We start from the raw sequence: 21,143 nt of genomic DNA, 5'->3' as shown, positions 1-21,143 counted from the left end.
AGAACGGATAAACGCATCATAAACATAAGCAATAAACCCACTTCATGACCCGAATCAGATGAACTCAAACCAATTGTTTTATATGAGACATTGATCATATCCGGACCGTCCTGCCATAAACATCACCAAAACTTCATCTAATTTCTTCATGAGTCTTTCGTTCTATACCCCAATTATACAGCATGCATTGTTCATCTGACTTCATTCGGCGTTTACGCCTATTTCGACTTTCCTAGTCAGGAACTGCCTAGGTTTGGGCGGCTAACGATTCCATATTTGATGATGGCACTTTAATTTGGGAAATTGGAGGTACAAACAAAAGTTTCCGAATAACGGGTGCTTAATTTGTTTCGTAGTAACTACCTAGGTAACCTTCACCTAAATCGCCTTGCGATGAAAATGTATGATTCTCTATATTAACTTTGGATTCCCTTTTCTATAAATTTGATTTTCTCTTTGAACTTTGTCCTGTGTGCTATTCAGTTCGTTTCACTCTTTTAAACTTTGCTTTCTATTTTTTCTACACTTTCTTTCTCAAACACAAATTTTACATATCCTGTGGATATTCAACAAGGTACTTGAAGTATCTATATAACAATCAAACACAATGCATTTTTCAAAGAAGGCTCTGGCAGCCCTTATTGGGTCTGCGACTAGCGCAAACGGTGCGATCTTATGGGATGGTCGATTCGATTCTTCTTCCATGGCGGATTTGGAAGCTTGGTCATGGAGTAACGCTGTTGGTGATTACCAAAATTATATCGTGAGTAGAGAAAAGCTTGATTGGTGTCGATGATATCTAACAAATAAACAGCATGGTACAAGTAACATTACCAGCTATGTTGCTCTCGACAGCACTTACAAGAACCCTGCCGATTCTGGATCAGCCCTCGGTGCCAAAATTACTCTTGATAGTACCTCATACTGGGAAGGTCAAAACATGCGTCGTACCGAATTGATCCCTCAAACCTCCGCAGCTATTGGAAGTGGAAAGGTTTACTACCATTTCAGTATGATGCGTGAAGATACCAATGCTCCAAGTATCTACAGAGAACATCAAATCTGTTTCTTCGAGAGTCATTTCACAGAGATGAAGAGTGGTTGGATTAGTGGAGAATCTGGATCCAGTGATCCTCTTTTGAGATGGGATGTCAGTTCGACTAGTCAATGGAGTACTAACTGGACTGCTGGTGTTTGGCACAACATTGCTTACGGAATTGTATGTTTTATTCTTTTTACCCTTATCATCACGTACTAATATTTCATTCAAGGATTTCTCCGCAGGCTCAGTTGAATTTTACCACTCCACCGGATCTGATGCTCTCACCCTTACCGTCCCAGCCGTCAAAGTTTCCGCCTCTTCCAATGGTGCAGACTGGCACTTGGGAGTTCTCGAACTCCCCGTTACCGGTCAAACTGATGGAACCGAAGATTTCTATTTCTCCGGTGTATACATCGAGAGTGGATCGCTAACCACTAGTGTTGCTGGACCAGGTGGAGCCGTGGTTTCCAGTTCTTCTTCTGCAACCTCGTCAGTAGATTCTTCTTCTGTTGCTTCTAGCTCAGTTGTTTCTATCGCGTCTTCTAGTTCTGTTGTGGAAGCTTCCAGTTCGTTAGCTTCTAGTGCAACATCTATTGAGGCTGTTTCTACTCAAGCCGCTATTCCTTCTTCATCTGCTATTGTTTCTTCAGTCGTTACCTCTTCAGCTGTAGCACAAGTTCAAGCATCTTCTTCTATCGTCTCGTCTCCATCAAGCTCAACCAAGAAATCCTGCACCAAAAAGGTCGCTTCTGCAACTCCCATCTCCAGCGCCGCAGCCCAACAATCATCTACCAAGAAATCCTGCACAAAGAAGGCCTCCTCCGCTACCGCTATCACTAGCGCTGTAGCCATCGCATCCCAAGCTAGCGGATCCATTGTCGAATTCACCTCGACTCAAACTGTCACCTCCGTCGATATCATCCCAACAACTGTCTACGTCACCGCCGGAGGTTCAACATTCTTAACCACTTCTTCCGTTTCATCCACCTACACATCTGAATCCGCCGTCATCACTTCTTCTTCTGTCCTCTCCATTGCTGCTCCATCTACTTTTGTCACTTCCAAGAAATCTTGCACTAAGAAAGCTTCTTCTGCTGCAATTGCATCAAGTTTGGCAGGAAATGTAAACGTAGCTGCTAGCTCTTCAGCGGTTCTAACTTCTGCGGGTGCTAGCTCGAAACCCCATACCACCCTTACCATGACAGTCACCCAAACCACTTCTACCACTGTCGCTTCGAGCGCGGGTGCTACTAGCACTGGAGGAAGCAGCTCGGGAGAGATTGCTTTGTACATGCAATGTGGAGGAAAGAACTGGACTGGAACTGGTACCTGTGTTAGTGGAAGTACCTGCACTGTTCAAAATGATTATTATAGCCAATGTATTTCTGCTTAAAGTAGAAAAATGAAAGATGTTTAAGGGGATTGGGAGAGGAGGAATTTTCTATTCTGTTGTATATAGTTTGAGATGTCTGTGTGTGTCTATGATTCGAATTGAATAGTCTGGATTATATATCTATCAAGTACATACTACATAACATTCTTTCCTGTTCCAAATTTTGTGGTGATTGTTATTGCTAAGATGTATTACTAGTTGGTTAATTGACTGACGAGATACTTCTTATCTTTCAAAATTTTAACATATCCATTCTTCAATCGTTTGCTAACAAATTCCATGTTTTCATTGTTCAACCTCTATTGAATCATTATACTGATTCCTCGAGAAAGCCTGCCACACTTCAGTCGTATGCATGTTGCAGTGTGGAAAATGAAGATTTACTGCACCTCGGCCATAAACCAGCTAAGGCTAGCAAAATTTTGTGCCAAGCCCAAGACACATGAGCAATATAATTCATACAGGCCGCTTTCTTCGATCTCTCAACCCCGAAGTCAATTTCTTGGTATGTCAGACAAAAACCGACATAGTATCAATGTCATCAGTATTCTGATAGCTGGAGTATAGTTGAGTAAAGCTTGATAGGCTTGATTAGCTTCAAAATTTTCCCATAGTATCCAGGTCATGAACATTCTGGCAGATGGAGTATGGTTACATGCTATATTAAAGCTCAGATTGCAGAAAAGAGGAAACGGGGAAATAAAAGTTTAATAATTAGAATGATTAGAAGGATTGGGATATTTAGAATAATTAAAGTAATTAGAATGATTAGAATGATTAGAATGATTAGAATGATTAGAATGATTAGAATGATTAGAATGATTAGAATGATTAGAATGATTAGAATGATTAGAATAATCTGTTAGTCTTATATTGCTCTATTTTGTGGGCATCAAAATGACAAGTGATCTTTCTAGAATACTAGCCTATAATATAATCTTCTATTTTTTTTTTGATGAGATACAAATGCGTCTGATCGTTGCCTCTTTCCATATCTTCGATAGATTATATTTAGAATCTCTGTTGTTTTTCTTAGAGTCAGTAATCCATCTATCACGGTGCGAGGGATAGGTCCTAGGTAAGATGTATGATATTCTACAGGGATGGAAGAAGGCGCTGGATGAGCGCCGACTATATAGGGCGTAGATGCCTAAGGCATCCACAAGACTATGCTATTGAACCTGTGACACCATCGTTCCATCGCTTTTTAAGGAGTAATGCAGCACCTAAATGATCTGCCAAAGTGAATTGATTGAAATTGCCTCCATCTGTCAAACCCCATCTGGTCAAATTTTCATGGATCCACGTATTCTTGTATTCTTCAATGAACTTCATGTAACCTCCAAAATCTTCGATACGATTAGACAAGACTGTGGCAGTTGCTTGTATCTGGAAGGTTGGTTCGAGCTAATTCACTGAAGTATGAGGTATGGTGTCAGCATTCTTTAAAATGTGAGCTTCGTCAACGGTGATATGCTCAAACAGGCCTGCCAAGTTGAACTCCCAGTCAGGATCATTAATTGTCAAACAATCTTTGGCTTGTTGTTCAGTGAGGTACTTTCTAGTAAGCCGGAAATTTTTCAAGGCCGTCGGTCCATGACGATTTCTCAGTGTGACTAAGGTGGTAATGGCAACAACTCTCGAGTTACGCTCTTCACCATTGAATATAGGATGACGACGTGTGAGCTTTCCGATGATCTTTCTGTGAGTTTCAGATCTAGATTTGCGTTCGTCACCATGGTAGATGTATACTTGGAAGTCGGAACTGGGGTTTCTGATCTCTATTGTCCATTGTTCGATCAGTTCAGGCAACAAAATAAGCATCTTGAGCCTTGGAGGTGCTGGTTTGAGTGGTTCTTCGGGTACTTGATGTGGATTGTCATCTACCAACATAGGACCGGGAGACTCGTTATCTGAGCTGCGCGATTCGGCTGGATGGAGATCAGGATCAGCATTTTCAATATTCCAATCATTGTGTAGCTTTTCAAGTCGATCGTGTTCTTGCTTGGTGGATATGTATTGTGCACAAGCTTTTTCTCTCAACATCTCCAACTGTGCAATAATTAGCAACTTGTATAAATGTCATTCAGAGGAGAACTTACCCAAATCCATACTCCACAGATTGTAATTGTCTTACCAAGACCAGTAGCATCTGCGAGGATACAAACCTTGACCAAAGGGTTCTCCAATATTCTCAGCACCTGTCTCATACCAGTCACTTGCCAACTCTGGAATGAAAACGATGGCTTGTTCGTCGAGAAACGAGGGTGGTCTGGGTCGAAACCGAAGTATTTGCAAGCATCCTCGTAGTTACCTGGTTGGTAGTTTGGATTGTCTAACAAGGCCTCTAGCGTGGCTGTGGCACTGGGAGTTGTTGGTGTAGGTGGTTGAAAAGCAATGTGTGATTGTGAGCGGCTGACTGCATTGATTTCTTTGTCCAGAAGTGCAGAATTGGCCATCATCTCTTCAGCGTCCAAATCTCCATTTTCTTCGCCTTGAGTGACAAGCTTCTCCAAATTCATCTTATAGTTGAGAATTTCAATGTTACTTGTATGGTCAAGTATTTCCCGAAAGAAGTTGTCAGATCGAACGGATTCAATGGACTGAAGCGATATTAGTAACGCCAACCGCAAGACTAGAAACCTGAGATGGCAAAGTTTCTGAGGAGGAACGTGGAGAGCCTCCGATTGAGTCCTTTTGAGCCTTGTGTGCAGAAGCGCGCTGATTGAGAACACCTCGTGTGTTATTCCCAAAGATATTAACTGAAGATGGGTCATGGAGTAGAGAATCTTCGGTGAGCATGAATTGGTCTCCTGATTTGCGCTTTTTAACAGCGACAACGTTACGATTTTCTCTCGCCGTTGCTGCTACCATGCACATCCAGAGTCTGACCTCTTTCTCTGGGATACTCATCTGCCTGTCTCGAAATAAACCGTTTCTCGCATGAGCGTTGCCAGAGCAAAGTCTGAGGAGACAAAACGCATAATGATCCACCTTCTCCCATCTCGAATTTTCGACACATAGAGTCGAATATTTCTGATCGCCAAAGTTTTCTCCATCCGCAATAGCTTTTTGAACAGTCTTAAGAGATGGTCCTTTCGATTTTGGTGCGTCAAAGATCTTGGGTAGATGATAGTGTCATACAGCTTCTTGAAAATCGGCAAGAATTGAATTAATCCGAGGAAGTTTAACACTATCACGGTGTGTGGAATAGAACCAAATGATAGGTGCAAGGTCGAATATTTGATATCCTACTACGAGAAGAGAGGCTTCTTGGAAGAGTGCCCGCGTAAAGGCAATTGATGACTAAGCATCCATGATCAATCACGCTAGTGGACACGTGACAGATACGACATCTTTGTCTGGGATAAGGTCATGCGAGATAAAGTTTAATAAGTGTTATTCTCTTTAGATATACTCATTGACTTCTTGACTTTAGTAGGGTTATTTAAATATTCAAATGATTCAATACATTTGAGAGATCCAAAAGGGTTGGAAGATTTGAATGTTTTAAGTGATTCAAAACATCCAAAAGGTTTAGAAGATTCAATACATTTGAGAGATTCAAGTAATTTAAGAGATTCAAGTGATTTGGAAGATTCAAGTGATTTGAGAGATTCAAGTAATTTAAGAGATTCAAGTGATTTGAGAGATCCAAAAGGTTTGGAAGATTTGAATGTTTTAAGTGATTCAAATCATCCAAAAGGTTTAGAAGATTCAATACATTTGAGAGATTCAAGTAATTTAAGAGATTCAAGTGATTTGGAAGATTCAAGTGATTTGAGAGATCCAAAAGGTTTGGAAGATTTGGAAGAATTAGGAGATTCAAAATTTTCAAAGGTTACACTTTGTTATCATTTCTTGTAATCTAGCTCTTATCACAAAGTAAAGGTATTAAAGAATTACAAGGACCGAATAATTCCATTGACTATTTATTATAAACTAATTTTCTGGGGAAACAATTTTGAGTGCGTTAGCAACCACATCATGGAATCTTTGACGAGACCATCCCTAGGAACCTTGCAGAAGAGGAGCTTGAGGAGTAAACTGCTTGGTGGTAACAGTTTGTGATGGTGTTGTCAGGACGACCTTTACGTTTCCTCTAGCTGACTTGATTGCCTTTGGCAACAAATCCTTCAACGATTCACGGACATCTTCATGAGCCATGGCCTTTCCCTCTTCAGAGTACTGCTTCCTTCAACAATTCACGGACATCTTCATGAGCCATGGTCTTTCCCTCTCCAGAGTACTGCTTTCTTCAACAATTCACGGACATCTTCATGAGTCATGGTCTTTCCCTCTTCAGGGTACTGCTTGTACCTAAGTGCAGCGGCTTGGAACGATCCATCATGTGACAGGAAAGCTTCAAGTACCTTGTAGGCAGAGCTCATCTCTGGCACACGGAATCTGGTATCTTTGACACCATGGACACCAGGAGCAAGTTGTCTATTGATTGATGCGGCCATATCAAGTACTGTATCATTGGTAAACAATGCCTTGGTATGGGGATCGGCTAAATTGAAGGAACCATCGGAGAGGAGTGCATTCTTGAGAATGAGTTGTGAAAAATCACCTTCGTACCCTTCCTCGGTGACGGGTAAAGCGTTGTTGTCTTTCTCGATGTAGTTCGAGTAAGCAGCTTTAGGTGCGGTTTCTGCTTGACTTTCTGGCAGTAGCAACTAACTTCGCGATCTTGTCGTTGTCTTTTGGTGAGACGCTTCTTCTTCTTCTTCGTCCTCGGTGTCTGGATTATTGGCAGGCGCTTTTCCCTCATTAATGACCAAAGCCGAAACACGGCAGTATTGTCAGCACCACCATCATCATCAACATCCTGAATTATCAAATCATTTGGAGCCCTATCAGCCAAACTGATTAGGAGCTGGTCTCGGTCTGTGTCGAATATACACGAATGACCACCTACCGACGGAGAAGAGGTGCAAGATCTGGCTGTCTGTTGCAAGTAACTTCAATTGCATGTTCGATAGCCTTGGCAAGAATGTCTGTTGGTTGATTTGCAGCGGAGATACAACCAATGGGAGCTTGAGGGCGTTGAGCCAGCATGCACACAACAACATAGGCCAAGAAAGCTGTCTTGCCAACACCTGGGAAACCTTCGACGATGCCAACGGCCTTGCGTTGCTCGTTGACTGGTGTGTTCCCAAGGTGCTCAATTAAATCGAGTTGATCTTTTACATTCTCTCCATACTGAGACCAGCGTCTTCACTCAGGATATCAAAATTCCCACCCGATTGACATTCATCAACAGCACCTTTGACCATTCATCCATGCATCCTGAATAGCTACAGGTCGACAATTGTGAGCCACCATATGAACCATTGGGCCAAATGGAATGAAAGAAGTGATTGAGAGCCTTGAACACTCTAGCTTTTGCTTCCTCGAACTCATAATAATTTAGGAGAACAGAGACCGGACGAGCACTCTCAAGAAGGGCTCTGAATCCATGTTTCCATCAACAGCTGGTATAATAGTGCCGACAAGATGTCTGTAAGCTCTCTTTTCCTCTTTGATAGCACCATCATCAAGCGGGACCAAAGAGCGCTTGAGGATACCAACGGATTCTCCTTGGTATGACCAGTCAAATGACTCGCACACGGTGAGGTTCCAATCTTCCTTGAGAATTGGATTTTCTGGATTGAAGTTGACTTTCAAGACATCGCCAGGTTGTAGTCTCAAGTCCTGTGGAGCCATAATAAGCAGAGTCATCAACGATCTTCATGAGTCGGATGGCTTGCTTCAAGGCATATAACTCACAACGGTTGCACGACGATCTTCGAGTTGCTATTTGGTGAGACGTTTCTTCTTGGTCTTCTTCTTCTCGACGTCAACGTCATCTCGAGAATCAGTCTCAAGAACGAACTGGGGAGTAACTTCTTGAGGAATTTGTGGAGGTTAAATTGTAGTTGCTTCAGGAAAGACGAGTCGTCATTTCCTCCTTTGAGAAATATTGCAACTGCTTTTGTGTGACGATGTTGGGTCTTAAGCTCGAATCCCTGATGAAGGTACCCGAAGCAATCGTAGGTACGTTGCAGTTTGTAATGAAATTCTGAGACAGGCATCCACGAAAAGGAATGACATCAATTGTATAACCGTTGAAAACCTCTTCATCGTCATCGTTGACACTGAAGAGTTTCACTGTGCCGATAGTGGTGAGATTGTTCTTGTCGGAACCATCTTCAGGTGCGAAAATAATTGGAGGAAGACAGATTTTTCGCGCGAAATTTGAGCTTCATTACCATCCCATTAGAACTGAGCGATCTAGGATCAACTGTGTCTGGAATTTGCTCAAAGGGAAAGATGGCGCGCAAAAAGATGAAGTTATGCTCGGTCTCACACGTAGAGAATCCGATTGTGACGTTAACTCGGTCAAGAGGTTGAAAGTCGGCTTTCTTGCTTGCTCCAATTTGTGCAGTTGAGAGAGTGAGTTGTTTTGGTGCGTTTTTAACGTTTCGTAAGAGGTCGTACTCAGGAGGAGGTGGAACAACATTGAACAATGCGCCAAAAGGCTTGTCGGCATGTACGTATCTAAAAGCTCGTTCTTGATGTCTCTAGACAGGCCGCATTCTGGTAGACCGAAATGTCCATCTTCAGAAACGCGAAGAAGAAGCACATCAACAACGCATTTGAAGACAGCAGTCTTGGGATTTTCGTAATTCATCTTTGAAGAAATGATCACTGAATGTAGTGGGTAATGCCAAAAGGCATTCGAATCACTGTGAATAATTATGAGTTGAACGTAATTGTGGTTGAAGGAATTTTGGAGTGGGTTGTAATGGAAAGTAATTTAGGTAAGATCGCGTGAGTCTTTTTGAATTGTTGTTGTGGGAGAAAAGAAATTCAGCTTCGTTCACTTAGCGACGACGAGCTAGCAACGGCTACCTGGCAGCGGCTATCTAAACTAAGGCCGTAATTCATGTCGAAATCGAATGTTTTTTTCTCTCAACAAAAACAGTACTCTAGTTATGTGAGGATTCGCACTTTCGAACGTGAAGATAGGAAGGTGTGCAAAAAATCAGCTTCATTCACTTATCAACGGCTTCCTAAAGTAAGGCCATAAGTCACGCGCAAAGTTGTACGGGTTTTTTTCTTCTTGATAACAAAGGGCAGTGCAGTCATGTAAGGATTTTTGCCGGTCAAGCTCATTGTATTTTTGATTTGTTATAGTAAAGCTAAGAAATTTAAACCCTATGGGCTACAAAAGAAGAGAAAGAATATGAAAACACCATGAAAGCTAGAACCACCACACATCATCTTCTTGTTCATTGTCGTCCATTCTCGTTTAGATACCAGCAAATTGCAGCCCAAAATTGAATGAGCTAGAAGTGAAAGACTTTGATGATAATATACTTAACATCACATGCGAATCTCGCCATTTGCGCAGAAATGTTTAGATACAACATGTTGCTTGAGAACATTTCTATCGGAGTACATATTCTTGCAAAGTTGACATCGATATGGAAGAATATTAGTCGAGGCTTGGGAGAAGCTATTCTTTGAGAATATCAGCTCGAACTGGTGCGCAGATCTATAATGAGCTACAAGTGCTCTTCGTGACAAATGCCACGGATTTTCCTTGCACTTCAAGCAATTGTAAGGCAAATAGTCCGCCGTGGGAAGGATATTTGTATCGGCATTGAAAGCATCAAAAGTTGACCAACGTTTTCCTCGAACATCGAACATTACAAAATTTTGCTCATATTCATCACGTTTGATGGTAACATAACTTTGGGTATGACGTAAAACACTCTCAAGATTTAATTCGATATCCACGCCTCTTGACTGTTGATTGACGGGACCAGGAATGGAACCTGTATGTTGAGATACTTGTTCTGGCTGGTGTAAGGCTGAATCAGGAACAAAACCCGCATGTCCAGTTCTTCGTACTGCTACTTGGAGATTGGGACGAGAATTTGGTTGAATGGCTGGACCAGGACGAGAATCTTGTTGAGCGATGGAATGAGGAGCATGATTCCACCATCTATCTGGGATATCTTCAATGATAGGATAAAGAAAGTCTTTGAATCTAATACGTAATGTCATTAAGTACTCATAATAGAATTATGAATAATGTTCTTTCAAGGAAATGGGGATCATACTCATCAGGAGCCTCGTAATAATCGTCATTATAAACATTGAACCAAGTTTCAGGACGTGGATCTGGAACTCGGAATTGAATCAGGCGATTATTGACTCTTTGACCCACAAGACAAGTTGGCAGATGATAACAAGGTTCTAGTTTTCATTAGTAAATCTCACCAGACGCATATATAAAAATAAAACTAACTTGTAAAATCGATTTCGTGACAAGCTCTCCTATCCCAACTATGACTAAATATCTCGGGAATCAAGTGTGTAGCGACGAGACAATGTTCTGTTCCGCATAGGTGCGAAATGCTGAGATTTTCGAGCAACCATGCTACTTCGTTGATATCGAGTCGGTTTAGATGTAGTTGTACACCATAATAAATCGCAACATGAAAATACATGACCCATTTTTTGTCGTGTCGGTGAAGAAATGGATACTTGCAGTTGAATTCACATCTCAAATGTTGTGGAGAACGTGTAGCTAACTTGGTTTGAAGGCAAGATTCACCATTTAGTGCGGAATTGACTTCGAAGATAATCGCAACCTTGTGGAGCATTTCTGCGTTTTCTTCAAGGTAAGAAGCCTTGCAGTAGAACTCGTCGTCTGATTGCCTATATTTCTTTGCTATAGCATGCTTTATGCTATCATCAATCTCAAGGGGAGTAGGAACATTCGTGAATCTGTTGTTAGCCCAAGCGAAAGTTTCATCGACAAGAATTCGATGCTTGAAAAGTTCTTGAGCAGATTGTGAGATTGCTTTGAAACTCAAGGGGTTGATAGGTGCATAAATAGTTCTATAAGCGGACATTGGACCAGATAAAGTGTTTGAGGCTGCTCCTTTCGCTTGGTTTCCAAGTAATTGATCAATTTCAACAGTAGGTCGATTTGGTTTACCAGAAGACAAGCTCCTGGTGTTAGCTAATGAACTCGCAGAAGAAACTCTTGGTGACGCGAACGAAGCTAAGATGGGAGGCTTTCCTGGTATGATTGTCAAGGGAATAAATTTAGTGAGTCTGCCAGGTAAGAGGACTGAGGACTTCGTCGATTTTGTAGGTAAAGACGCTAGGCGATTCGCGAAACCAGAAGAAGTAGAAACTCTGGAAGGCTGTTGGTGTTCCTTCTTGATCTCTAAGCTTTCGTCATCACTGGATACAAGGTCGATTATCTCCGGTTGCTTGTTCTTAATTTGAGTATTGTTTCCTGTTTTGATTAGCAGAGGGCTATAAATGATGATGGCGAAATTCTCACCAGCATGCTCACTAGTATTAGGCTCACCCAAGTCCATCTCATCAGGATTATTATTCTGAGCCACTAGGTGTTCATCAGCTTCTTCCTCCGTCTTTCTTTTGGCTTCAGCTTCGGCAGCTTTTCTAGCATAAAAAGCTTCGTTTTTAAGCTTTCTCTTTAGTAACACTGCCGGATGTCTTGGCTTCTTTGTCCTGTCTCTGGGCTTCTTGTTCTGTTGCTTGTTGTGCTGGTGCTTGTTGTGCTGGAATTTCTTGTCCTGTGGAGTTTTGGAATGAGCTTGCGAAGTTCCTTCACTTGGCTTCTGCGGCTCCGATCCACCTGCAAGCGAAGACCTAAACCATTTGAAGATATTAGTAATGATCATCAATGTCATAAAATCTATCGACTCGAGCCTGACCATATCTCTGCCCGCAGGTTCCCGCAGACTCCCGCAGACAGATACGCTGGTGTAAACAAATTTCTCTCTAAATCAAAGTACTTTGATAGTGACACAGCTGTAGCTGATTCCAAGAATCTCGAAACTCCAGAAAGAGGAGAGGGAAACTCAAGCAAATTCAAGTGGCCACTTACATTATGATTGACGTGGGTTTCTCACCGCGTGTCAAGTTTTATTGCCAATTAAAGTGAAATTACCGTTGAACAATAAACTCGAAGTGATGTAAATGAAGAATGATTGATGAAGATTGATGAAAAACAGAAGAACTATGTCAAATTGAACGGACTGGTCCTCAGCCTCAGGTAGTTTAGAGGATTTGTTTGAAACTGTCAGTCGATTAGAAGATGCTCAGTGTAAATAAATGGTATTCCATATCGAGAAGGAACCACAAACGATCATTCTTCGATCGGAAAACTAAAGGAAGGAACCACTCACCTCTAAACAGAACCCAAGTGGCCGTGTCGGAGTATATCTGGAGAAAGTGACTGAGATGTAATGAAAAGAAGATTTGACATCCACTGGCTCGGCCCAGGATACGTTTTTCATAGGTCGTGCAGAACACTTCCAGTAGCAAATTGGTTGCCAGTAATGATTGTCGAAGTCTGTTCAGAGAACATGACTAGAATATAACAGCAGAACAGTTGAATGGTTGAATATTCCCGGCTCGACCCAGGACGCGTTTTTCATAGGTCGTGCAGAACACTTCCAGTAGCAAATTGGTTGCCAATGAGACTTGTCGAAGGCGGGTTTTACATCGTGCCATAGATGGGAAGTTTTACGTCGTTCCATAGACGGAATTTCACCATCACAACTCAAGATGCACAATAAGAGTCAAAGGAATTGTTAAGTTGAAGGTTGTGTTATTACTAGTATCGAAGATGCTATATCTTTGAAGTTGCCACTGAAATGCCAACGGCCATGATGAACCGCAATCACTCACCACAGTCCATAACATGGCTCCATTGGATTATTAAATAGTTAGCTCCTTCGATAGAATTGGCAATTCAGAAAAATCTGCGAGAAGGGATTGTACATACTCTGAATGCCCATAATTGGACGTCGAACTCTGACAAGATGTCGCAATATTTTCAGCCCTTGATCCACACGATCTACCCACGACATATTATTAGTTGGGATCTGAAAGAAAATGATAAAAACACAGAATTATAAAGCGTTATAAAAACTCACCGTATGAACAATCAGTTGATAGGTTCGAACTGATGAAAGTAGAAGGCTCCGCTATCAAAACCTGTCGTTGTTAGATCGTCAGATCGATCAACTAAGCTGGCAATAGTGGGTCGATAATGGGATGATAGTGGATAGAAAGCCGAATATAAATACAGAGAAGAAGATACTGTTAAAATGATACTTTGTTGAAGATTGAATGGCTTTAAATTGTTGTGGTGATATCAAACCATTGTGTCTATGTAATAGAGTATTTAAAAATCAATTTGTGGTGAGGAAAAGTTAGGTATCACCGTCTAAACTCAGTTATCTCAGAATCCACCTAGCCATATTAAGCCTAGCACGTCGAATATCATACCTCACTCATCTCGAAGGACCACAAATGGGTGTAGGGACTGATGGAACACTCCTCAACTTTCGGTCTTTTCGATTATTTCATTCTTCAATCGTTTGATATCAGAATCTAATCTTAAATACCCTATCAATCTCCATCCACTGACCGTTAAAAATACATTGACAACCTCCCACATTGCACAAAACAGAGAAGACAGAAATAAAGAGAGAAGCTAAAGTCTCGAGTACTTCAAGTAAAATTTTGAAAAGAACAAAACTCAGGTCGCGTAACATTATCATATCACGAAATCACCAAATCCAGGAATAATCTAAAAAATTCTATGAAAACACATGTCTTATATTTCTAATTTTCCTACATCTCTAAAGATGAATCTTCAACCAACCAAAAAACTATATACCACGCCAATGGCTAATATATACAAAATCTGAACTTAAAACTATTTTCCCAGACTATTGCCCAAAAAGTGAACAATATCTACAACCATCTATACTCTAAGTATTGCAACTTCTTAAGAAGAAGCAACACATTGAGAGTAGTAGTCGTTTTGAACGACACAGGTACCCTCAGAGCAGGTCTTTCCACCAGTGCAGTTACCGTACAAAGGAACGGAACCAGTTGAAGAAGCAGCGGAACTAGTAGCAACAACAGCGGCGGAAGTAGCGCTAGTGGCTGGGGCAGCAACAGAGGTCTTGAGAGTGCTGCTAACCTTGCTGCACTTGGACTTGGTGGAGGAAGTGGCAACTGGGGCGGCAGAAGAGACGACAGAGGAAACGACTGGTGCGGCACTAGAAATTGCTTGAGCAGAGCTAGAAACAACTGGGGCGGCGCTAGAAATTGCTTGAGCGGAACTAGAAACAATAGCGGCGACAACAGATGACACTGGAGCAATTGAAGCAGAGCTTGAGCTTGAAGCAATAGGAGCTGGGCTTGAGCTAGCGCTAACGGAAGAAGAGCTATCGGCTGGGGCGTTGAAGGTAGATCCGATTGGTCCGTACTTGATGCTGGAGAAAGTAACATAAGCAGATCCGGAAGCAGCCTCAACGGTAGCTGGAACACCAGAATCAGTGGCGCAAGATCCACGGGAAACACCTGGAGTAGAGGCATCCTTGGTGGTTGGGTAGTCAGAGTCGAGCCAGAGCATGTTTACGTTGTAATCATCCCAGATGGAGAGAACAAGAACCATACCATCAGCCATCTTCTTACCCATAGCAGCCATACCACCGTTTTGGGTGAAGTAATCGGTGTCACCGAAAGCAGTCTTTTGAGCAGCACAGAAGTCGTCAGTGATGGAGTTACCGGAAACACCAGAGATGTCAGAGCTTGGTTGTTCATAGACGACATCATCTTGGACGTAGAAACGCTTGATCTCAGTAAGGGTACCAGTCTCAGTTCCGTCATCAGTGATGAATTGGGTAACGACGGAGAAAGGCTTGGAGGTATCAATGGTCATTCCACTTCCATAGAAAGTGGTGTTACCCATTCTGTATGGGTTGAAATCACATCCATCTCCATCACAGACACCAGTGTTTGAGGCACAGTCATCACCAGTGCAAGCAGTTTGGGAGTCGACAGTGCAGACGTGAGGGGTAAGAGCTTGGGACATGGAGTTGGCTTCCCAGACATCGAACTCGGAGCAGCAGGATCCGATGTTACCGGTTCCAGAGTTAGCACTGTTGCTATCAGGGACCCATCCCTCAACGTTGGCAGTACCGTTGACGAATTTCATGTCTTGAGGACATTGAGCATCGCAGTAACCGGTACCGTATTTGGCACCTGCTTTGTTGGTGGGGTATTTAGACATTCCTCCGTCAGCATCCATAGGAACGAAGTAAAGAGCACCGTTAAGACCGCAAGGAAGCTTGGAAACATCGACGGTGAAGGTGAACTCGTTACCCAAAAGAGCAAACTCTTTGTAGGTAGTCTCAGAGTCCATGAGGTAGGTACGGGAACCAACGTTGCTTCCGGTGACGAAGCTGAGCTTCAAGGAGTCACCACTGGTGGTAATACCGTATGTTCCCTCGTAATCGGCACCATCAAGGGCACAGTTGGTGGTACAGGTAGCGGCATCTGGGCAAAGAGTGGTATCCCAAGTGTTACCGGTGTAACAGTTGGTGGATCCGGAGGTGGAGTGAAGCCATCTCCAGTTAGCATCAAGAACGATGCTGTCGGATTCATCGGTACATGTTCCACCAGCGGCACATTTTTGAACGGTCAAGGCGGGGTGAGTTTCGGCGGTTGAAGTTCCAACTTGTTGAGCGCCGGCGCCGAGAAGGAAGGAGAAAGTTGCAAGCACAGCTGCGGAATACATCTTGAAGTAATGTAAAGTGGAAAAAAGGAATGTGAGTTGCGAAAGAGCGACTAGAATAAAAGAATGTAGAAAAGTACAAAGACTGTGATGATGAGAAAGTTAATACATCGAGGTACTTCACCACCTTATATACACTTCTTCATTCTTGAAAGGTAAGCATAGGAGTCGATGAGTAGTGGATCTATTCTACCTTATTCAAAATAAAGTTCTTAGAAATTGACCAGGGAATTAGATTGAGCGACATAATTTCTAACCCATTCTGGCCACTTAGCCAACCGCCGAACGTTCAATCAAGGTAAAAACACTATAGAAGAAATCTACCAAAAGGGATGACAGGAATGGCCACTTTCGAACTTGACAAGCAAAAAAATCCCAAGCGAACTAATCGCAATGATTGACGAAGTGGATAAAATGGCAACGGAGATGACAAGGCTCAATATTCATGTTTCCAAAGGAGTCGGTTAACTTTATTCGAGTCCACTAGTATTGAATTATTGAGTAACATTGCCAATTTGTCTCCACTGAACAAGATCCTTAATCAATTTTGGAAATGAACAGTAGTTTAACCCCGCAGATTTGTTCAAAGATCGGATAGATTGATGCCTGTCGTTTATGCGATCGGTTTTGGAGGACGACCAATCGGTGTAGGTGATACTTTTTACGGATTTCTACGGAAACCCGAAAAACGTTAGCCTTTCCCCGTTTCATGTATATGAAACGCCACTGTATCCGAAGTTCTAAGCCTACCTACGACCGATATCCGATGTTAATGAAACAAATAGCTCGCTTCAATTTTTCCTATTGGCACATAGACGCGCTTGCTTTTCATCCAATTTCGTTTACGATGGGATTTTTGTTTTGAATAGAAAAGCTGGGAGCGGCGTAGGTTGGTGATAAGGAGAAGTTCATCGAATAAATGGAGAGCCAAGAACTATTTTCCAAACAGCGCTTCATGCAAGTGATAAAGGGGAACATGCAGATCCGTCATTGAAAAGAAACAAAACGAAATAGATTAATTGGATATTGCAGTAACCTCGTACCGATGTACCATGCCATCTATGTCGGACGAATGTGGGTGGTATATGGTATATGGCGAGTTGAAGAAAAGTAAAAGGCTGTGTTGAGTTGAGATGTGGATAGAGATGTGGGGTGCACTAGCTTTGCACTACGACTCGGCTGCACGTGATGTGCTTCGATTTGGTCCAATTTCACATGTGGTGAGCCTCAACGCCACGACGCCACAGCTCAATCTCCGAATACCCCTTAGAATGTCCATTGGGAGAGTCTGGCCATGGAAAGTCTCCCAGCTTTTCACCGCACACCTTTCTTCTGACATTAAAAGTCATCCAAAATCAATATTTCATTTCATTGAATATCCATTCGTACACCCAAAGCCAATCAAAACCTCCAATTAACCTTAAAGTCACATCTAAACGAAAGTCAAATGAGGTTAGTCCTCGAATCCTTTTGGAAGCTGACTCTAGGATTCTGGGAAGCCCTGATAATCTTACGCCTAATTGTTTGGTTTATAGTAGTACGACTCAAGTATGATGTAAGAAGTCTGAGTGGAAGTACTTGAAGGGAGCATACACGTGGGTTGGGGTAGGCTTTGAACTTTGATGAGACATGGGAGGCTAGGTTTGCATAAATGATGGTGGAGAGCCGGATTCCGTTGAGCCGTTGAGCCGTATCGTAAGTCTTACCTATGATCTGATATGCAGTATGTGACATGCGGAAGCTATAGCAATGATGGCATTTCAATATCATTGGGATGTACTATTATTAGCGTATTCACATTCACGAAGAAAGCAAAGGCACTAGGCCAAGTGCATCAAATTGAGGAAAGGGGGTTCATCAGGTTAAACATAACTTCCTTCAATCGGATACGGTTCAATCTCCGCCAATTTCCGTATTCCAAGTAACACCACCCATTAAAGAAAGTGTCACTAAGGTCCTACTCAATCTCTGGCTGTCGGGAATACTTTTGTTGAGAAAAAAACAAGATGCGTAGAACTAGAGATACGTCCTTGTGGCGCTTGATTAAGTAAAATCACACACATAATTGGATTGCCCACATGCGCAAGAAAAAGAATTGTAGTACATGGAGATGTTGATTCTGAAGACCCAAAGAAATGGTAAAAAGCTTGAAAGAGTGATGTTGAATGTTCAAAATCGAGATATGCGTTGAACTGATTTGTGATCAAAAAACTCCTTCACTGGTGATAATCTATTAGAACTTGTGTTGAGAATCTGGGTTAGCTCGGTATTTAAACTTATGTTTAAGAGCCCACGCACTTTGTATATTCCGTATAAACCGTGGGATCATATCGACTACAACCCCACTTCCAGTCCTTTAACAAAAGATGACTGCTTTGCACATCGTATGCGCTTGACATTCAACGCATCGATTCCCACTTCAATGACTTTCGCTTTCTGTCGGATTCACAAGAAGTTCCTGGACAACATTATATCGAATCTCCTCCATTGCAGGCTGAGGTGTAGAGGCAGCGGCTTCACCATTGACAGTATAGTTTGAAGTGGTATTGCCGTGAATGATAGTAACATGGTATTTGTTGAACGCGGGTGGAATCGTCAAAGTGATGTGTGACTCTGTGAGTTGGTTAGCTTTGTCTGGTCTCAGCCTCCGAATGCGAAGCCCGTGAGAAACGTACCCTTTGAAGAACCGGTAGACATATCCAAGCTCATATTGATATTCTCCGAAGGAGAGCCGTTGTGGTTACATCAGGAATCTTTTCAAATAGAAATGCAATGTTAGTATTGCATTAAAAGCGTAGGCACTGTGTATTGACTGAAGATATCGTTGAATATACCTCTGGATCTTGAACGTTGGGTTTGATGTTGCATCTTACCTCGAGGTGCACCTCCCTGGACTGAACCGGGTTCTTCTGTCTCGGAGTCCGGGGCCAAGGCCTTTGTAACGGAAGACTTGAGAGCATTTCTTTTTCGTACTCTTGGGATTGTCATTTCAGAATTCCCTTTACCTTGAAGATAAATGTTGACACTAAGAATGGATGTGAATACAAAATTGAAAGTACGGTTAATGAGCGTACCTTTACACTTGCTAGAATGCGAAAGCGGATCCGGAATATAAAAAGCAATTTCCATTTCTGTAGGTTCCTTGAACATATATAGTAAACAACAATCCTCCTTCAAAAAAGTTGGTGAGTTTGGTCTTTCCTGCTTGAAGATAGATGATGGTTTCGCTGGATCTCTGGAACCTAGCAGCTCGGTGCGAGCGTAAGGATTAGAGAAATACATATCGACGGTGTGCAAAAATGATGAGGAATCTTTGACACGCCACGGATATCTTTCAGAGTAAACGCGACTTTCGGGAACAAAGCTGTTGGAAGACATCTACTCTTATTCAAAGCTTAAACAACTTTTATGAAAATGAGATGCAAGCAAGGCTTCAATCTACCAATGTGTGAGCAGTAATGGTCAAAGAAGAAAAGTAATAAATGACGGTTTTAAGAAGGCTTAAAAGATTCAAAGGCGAAGGAAGTTGGAAAGTAAGCTAGTGAAGTTGATTTTGTCAACCTTCTTAATGTACTTTGTTCACATTCATGATTTGGTTTTTCCTAGCTGTTTAGATATCAAGGGTTAAGATGTTTGGATCAAGACCAAGCACCAATGGACTAAAATTGCAAATTGTCGTTTCTTGTATCTGATACCTGAGATGAGAGAAGTGAGTCGATCCCGAAACGAAAAATATGCACATGAGTTGGCTATATCTGGAACTTATAAATAAACATAATCCGGGACTTTTGAAGTCAGTAGATGTTCATACGATTGAAATGAGGCTCAAAATGCGCACATATCATAAGAAAGAAGCAATTGGCATAGAGCTCGTCTCGTGTGAAGTTCTTCCTCATTTCACTGCGGTTATACAGCTAGTGAAGATAGTGAGAGAAAGGAAACACTAAAATGATATCGATTGTTTCTCCAGAAGACCGGAGACAAATCTATCTTTTTACAATTACTACTTGATACGAGCGAGCCAAAGTCATCCAAGAGAAGAGAGAGATGAGTGCAATAGTGATTCATGTCTTGTGAGTGTCTCAATATCATCATGTATCAATGTCATCAATTGACTTTTGATTTGAAATGATTAATGCGTGAATATGAAGTTCGCCTCGGTACTTTACAATGATTATGCGCAGCGAAGAGGTACTGGTGTTTGTCCACAGCAACATGAGCCTTCGTCTTGGTGTCGATGCTGTTTTCAAGATCTTCTGAGACAAGCCACAGGATCATCAATTGATCCAATGCTCTTTTCATGAGCTGAAAAAGAGTTATCGATTTATTTCTTGCGCTTTATTTCATACATCACAACCGTTCTCGTGATCCTCAGGCTTAGATTTGGAAAGTCGAATGTTAATTCTCAGTCCTTGGCCCGTAATGGTACGAACTCCCTGGCAAGATTTTGTAATTTTAACCCGGAATTGAACCATTTAATCATTTCTGGTTGTTGCTTGGAGATTCGGAGGTTCGTTCCAAGACTGACAGTCGATTTCTGGATCCGAATGAACAGGAGCACCAGAAGTATAAAATTTGGTGACGGGAACAGCGCGATATAGACCGAGTCAAGAAGAGGGGAACCTTTAACAGTGGCTCAGAGGATCAAGACTGCATGAAAAAGTAAGGTCACTCTCATAATTGGTCAACTATAATTGAAGAGAGCTCAGTACACCTACACCGAAGATGCCAAAATATGCGAGTTCCCGTCTGGACTTTTTCACCCCTTACTCCTGATGACTGGGACGGACTGGGCGATCGGTTTTGAAGTCTTTGAATTGTGCCTTACAATGTGTGCTTCCATATGGAACATATGTTATTTCGAACTCACACGTCTCCAGTCCACACCCTGTTTTGTAAGTGACAAAAGATCTGAAAATGATTCCTCAACCTTCCAGATACGCATTTAGCTAGATTCTGCTGACTTACGAGAATACATCTCATCATAGACTTTTGGATGAGTGTACCCGATGGCTAACAGTTTGCCCATTCTCTTCAACATGACAGTCACAATTTTCGTACATGCCTCCAAGTCC

The 21,143-nt window shown here is 42.1% G+C and overlaps 7 protein-coding genes across 9 annotated transcripts; 1 reads left to right on the top strand and 6 right to left on the bottom strand.

Annotated features, from left to right (window-relative positions):
* The first annotated feature begins 446 nt into the window (after positions 1-446).
* Positions 447-2,561, top strand: BCIN_09g01150 (hypothetical protein). 2 transcript variants are annotated; one of them, XM_024694907.1, is made up of 4 exons: positions 447-763; positions 815-1,219; positions 1,272-1,531; positions 2,216-2,561. In XM_024694907.1, the coding sequence occupies exons 1-4, from the start codon at positions 608-610 to the stop codon at positions 2,433-2,435; spliced, it is 1,041 nt and encodes a 346-aa protein (XP_024550700.1). In that variant the 5' UTR covers positions 447-607; the 3' UTR covers positions 2,436-2,561. The 2 variants fall into 2 exon arrangements, with proteins under 2 accessions (XP_024550700.1, XP_001546653.1); XM_001546603.2 differs by having other exon boundaries at positions 1,272-2,561.
* Positions 2,562-3,427: 866 nt separating this feature from the next.
* BCIN_09g01140 (hypothetical protein) lies at positions 3,428-5,686 on the bottom strand. Its single transcript, XM_024694906.1, has 2 exons — positions 4,538-5,686; positions 3,428-4,487 (listed from the first exon to the last, which is right to left on the bottom strand). Exons 1-2 carry the CDS (start codon positions 5,210-5,212, stop codon positions 3,843-3,845), a joined length of 1,320 nt encoding a protein of 439 aa, XP_024550699.1. The 5' UTR covers positions 5,213-5,686; the 3' UTR covers positions 3,428-3,842.
* Positions 5,687-6,330: 644 nt separating this feature from the next.
* Positions 6,331-8,290, bottom strand: BCIN_09g01130 (hypothetical protein). Its single transcript, XM_024694905.1, has 4 exons — positions 7,858-8,290; positions 7,357-7,653; positions 7,120-7,291; positions 6,331-7,051 (listed from the first exon to the last, which is right to left on the bottom strand). The coding sequence occupies exons 1-4, from the start codon at positions 8,157-8,159 to the stop codon at positions 6,653-6,655; spliced, it is 1,170 nt and encodes a 389-aa protein (XP_024550698.1). The 5' UTR covers positions 8,160-8,290; the 3' UTR covers positions 6,331-6,652.
* A 1,290-nt stretch (positions 8,291-9,580) lies between these two features.
* BCIN_09g01120 (hypothetical protein) lies at positions 9,581-13,024 on the bottom strand. Its single transcript, XM_024694904.1, has 6 exons — positions 12,659-13,024; positions 12,358-12,549; positions 11,788-12,119; positions 10,738-11,739; positions 10,550-10,685; positions 9,581-10,476 (listed from the first exon to the last, which is right to left on the bottom strand). Coding segments are annotated over exons 2-6 (2,142 nt in total). The 5' UTR covers positions 12,360-12,549; positions 12,659-13,024; the 3' UTR covers positions 9,581-9,806.
* Positions 13,025-14,083: 1,059 nt separating this feature from the next.
* On the bottom strand, positions 14,084-17,165 carry BCIN_09g01110 (hypothetical protein). Its single transcript, XM_024694903.1, has 2 exons — positions 16,819-17,165; positions 14,084-16,739 (listed from the first exon to the last, which is right to left on the bottom strand). The coding sequence occupies exon 2, from the start codon at positions 16,069-16,071 to the stop codon at positions 14,272-14,274; it is 1,800 nt and encodes a 599-aa protein (XP_024550696.1). The 5' UTR covers positions 16,072-16,739; positions 16,819-17,165; the 3' UTR covers positions 14,084-14,271.
* A 728-nt stretch (positions 17,166-17,893) lies between these two features.
* BCIN_09g01100 (hypothetical protein) lies at positions 17,894-18,982 on the bottom strand. Of its 2 annotated transcripts, none has more exons than XM_024694902.1 (4): positions 18,903-18,982; positions 18,744-18,821; positions 18,367-18,681; positions 17,894-18,307 (listed from the first exon to the last, which is right to left on the bottom strand). In XM_024694902.1, exons 2-3 carry the CDS (start codon positions 18,775-18,777, stop codon positions 18,488-18,490), a joined length of 228 nt encoding a protein of 75 aa, XP_024550695.1. In that variant the 5' UTR covers positions 18,778-18,821; positions 18,903-18,982; the 3' UTR covers positions 17,894-18,307; positions 18,367-18,487. The 2 variants fall into 2 exon arrangements, with proteins under 2 accessions (XP_024550695.1, XP_024550694.1); XM_024694901.1 differs by having other exon boundaries at positions 18,942-18,982.
* Positions 18,983-19,005: 23 nt separating this feature from the next.
* BCIN_09g01090 (hypothetical protein) lies at positions 19,006-19,511 on the bottom strand. Its single transcript, XM_024694900.1, has 2 exons — positions 19,143-19,511; positions 19,006-19,093 (listed from the first exon to the last, which is right to left on the bottom strand). The coding sequence occupies exons 1-2, from the start codon at positions 19,444-19,446 to the stop codon at positions 19,053-19,055; spliced, it is 345 nt and encodes a 114-aa protein (XP_024550693.1). The 5' UTR covers positions 19,447-19,511; the 3' UTR covers positions 19,006-19,052.
* Positions 19,512-21,143: the final 1,632 nt, after the last annotated feature.

Source organism: Botrytis cinerea, chromosome 9 (assembly GCF_000143535.2).
Source record: "Botrytis cinerea B05.10 chromosome 9, complete sequence".
Taxonomy (NCBI): domain Eukaryota; kingdom Fungi; phylum Ascomycota; class Leotiomycetes; order Helotiales; family Sclerotiniaceae; genus Botrytis; species Botrytis cinerea.
This window is presented reverse-complemented; position numbering and strand designations above follow the sequence as displayed.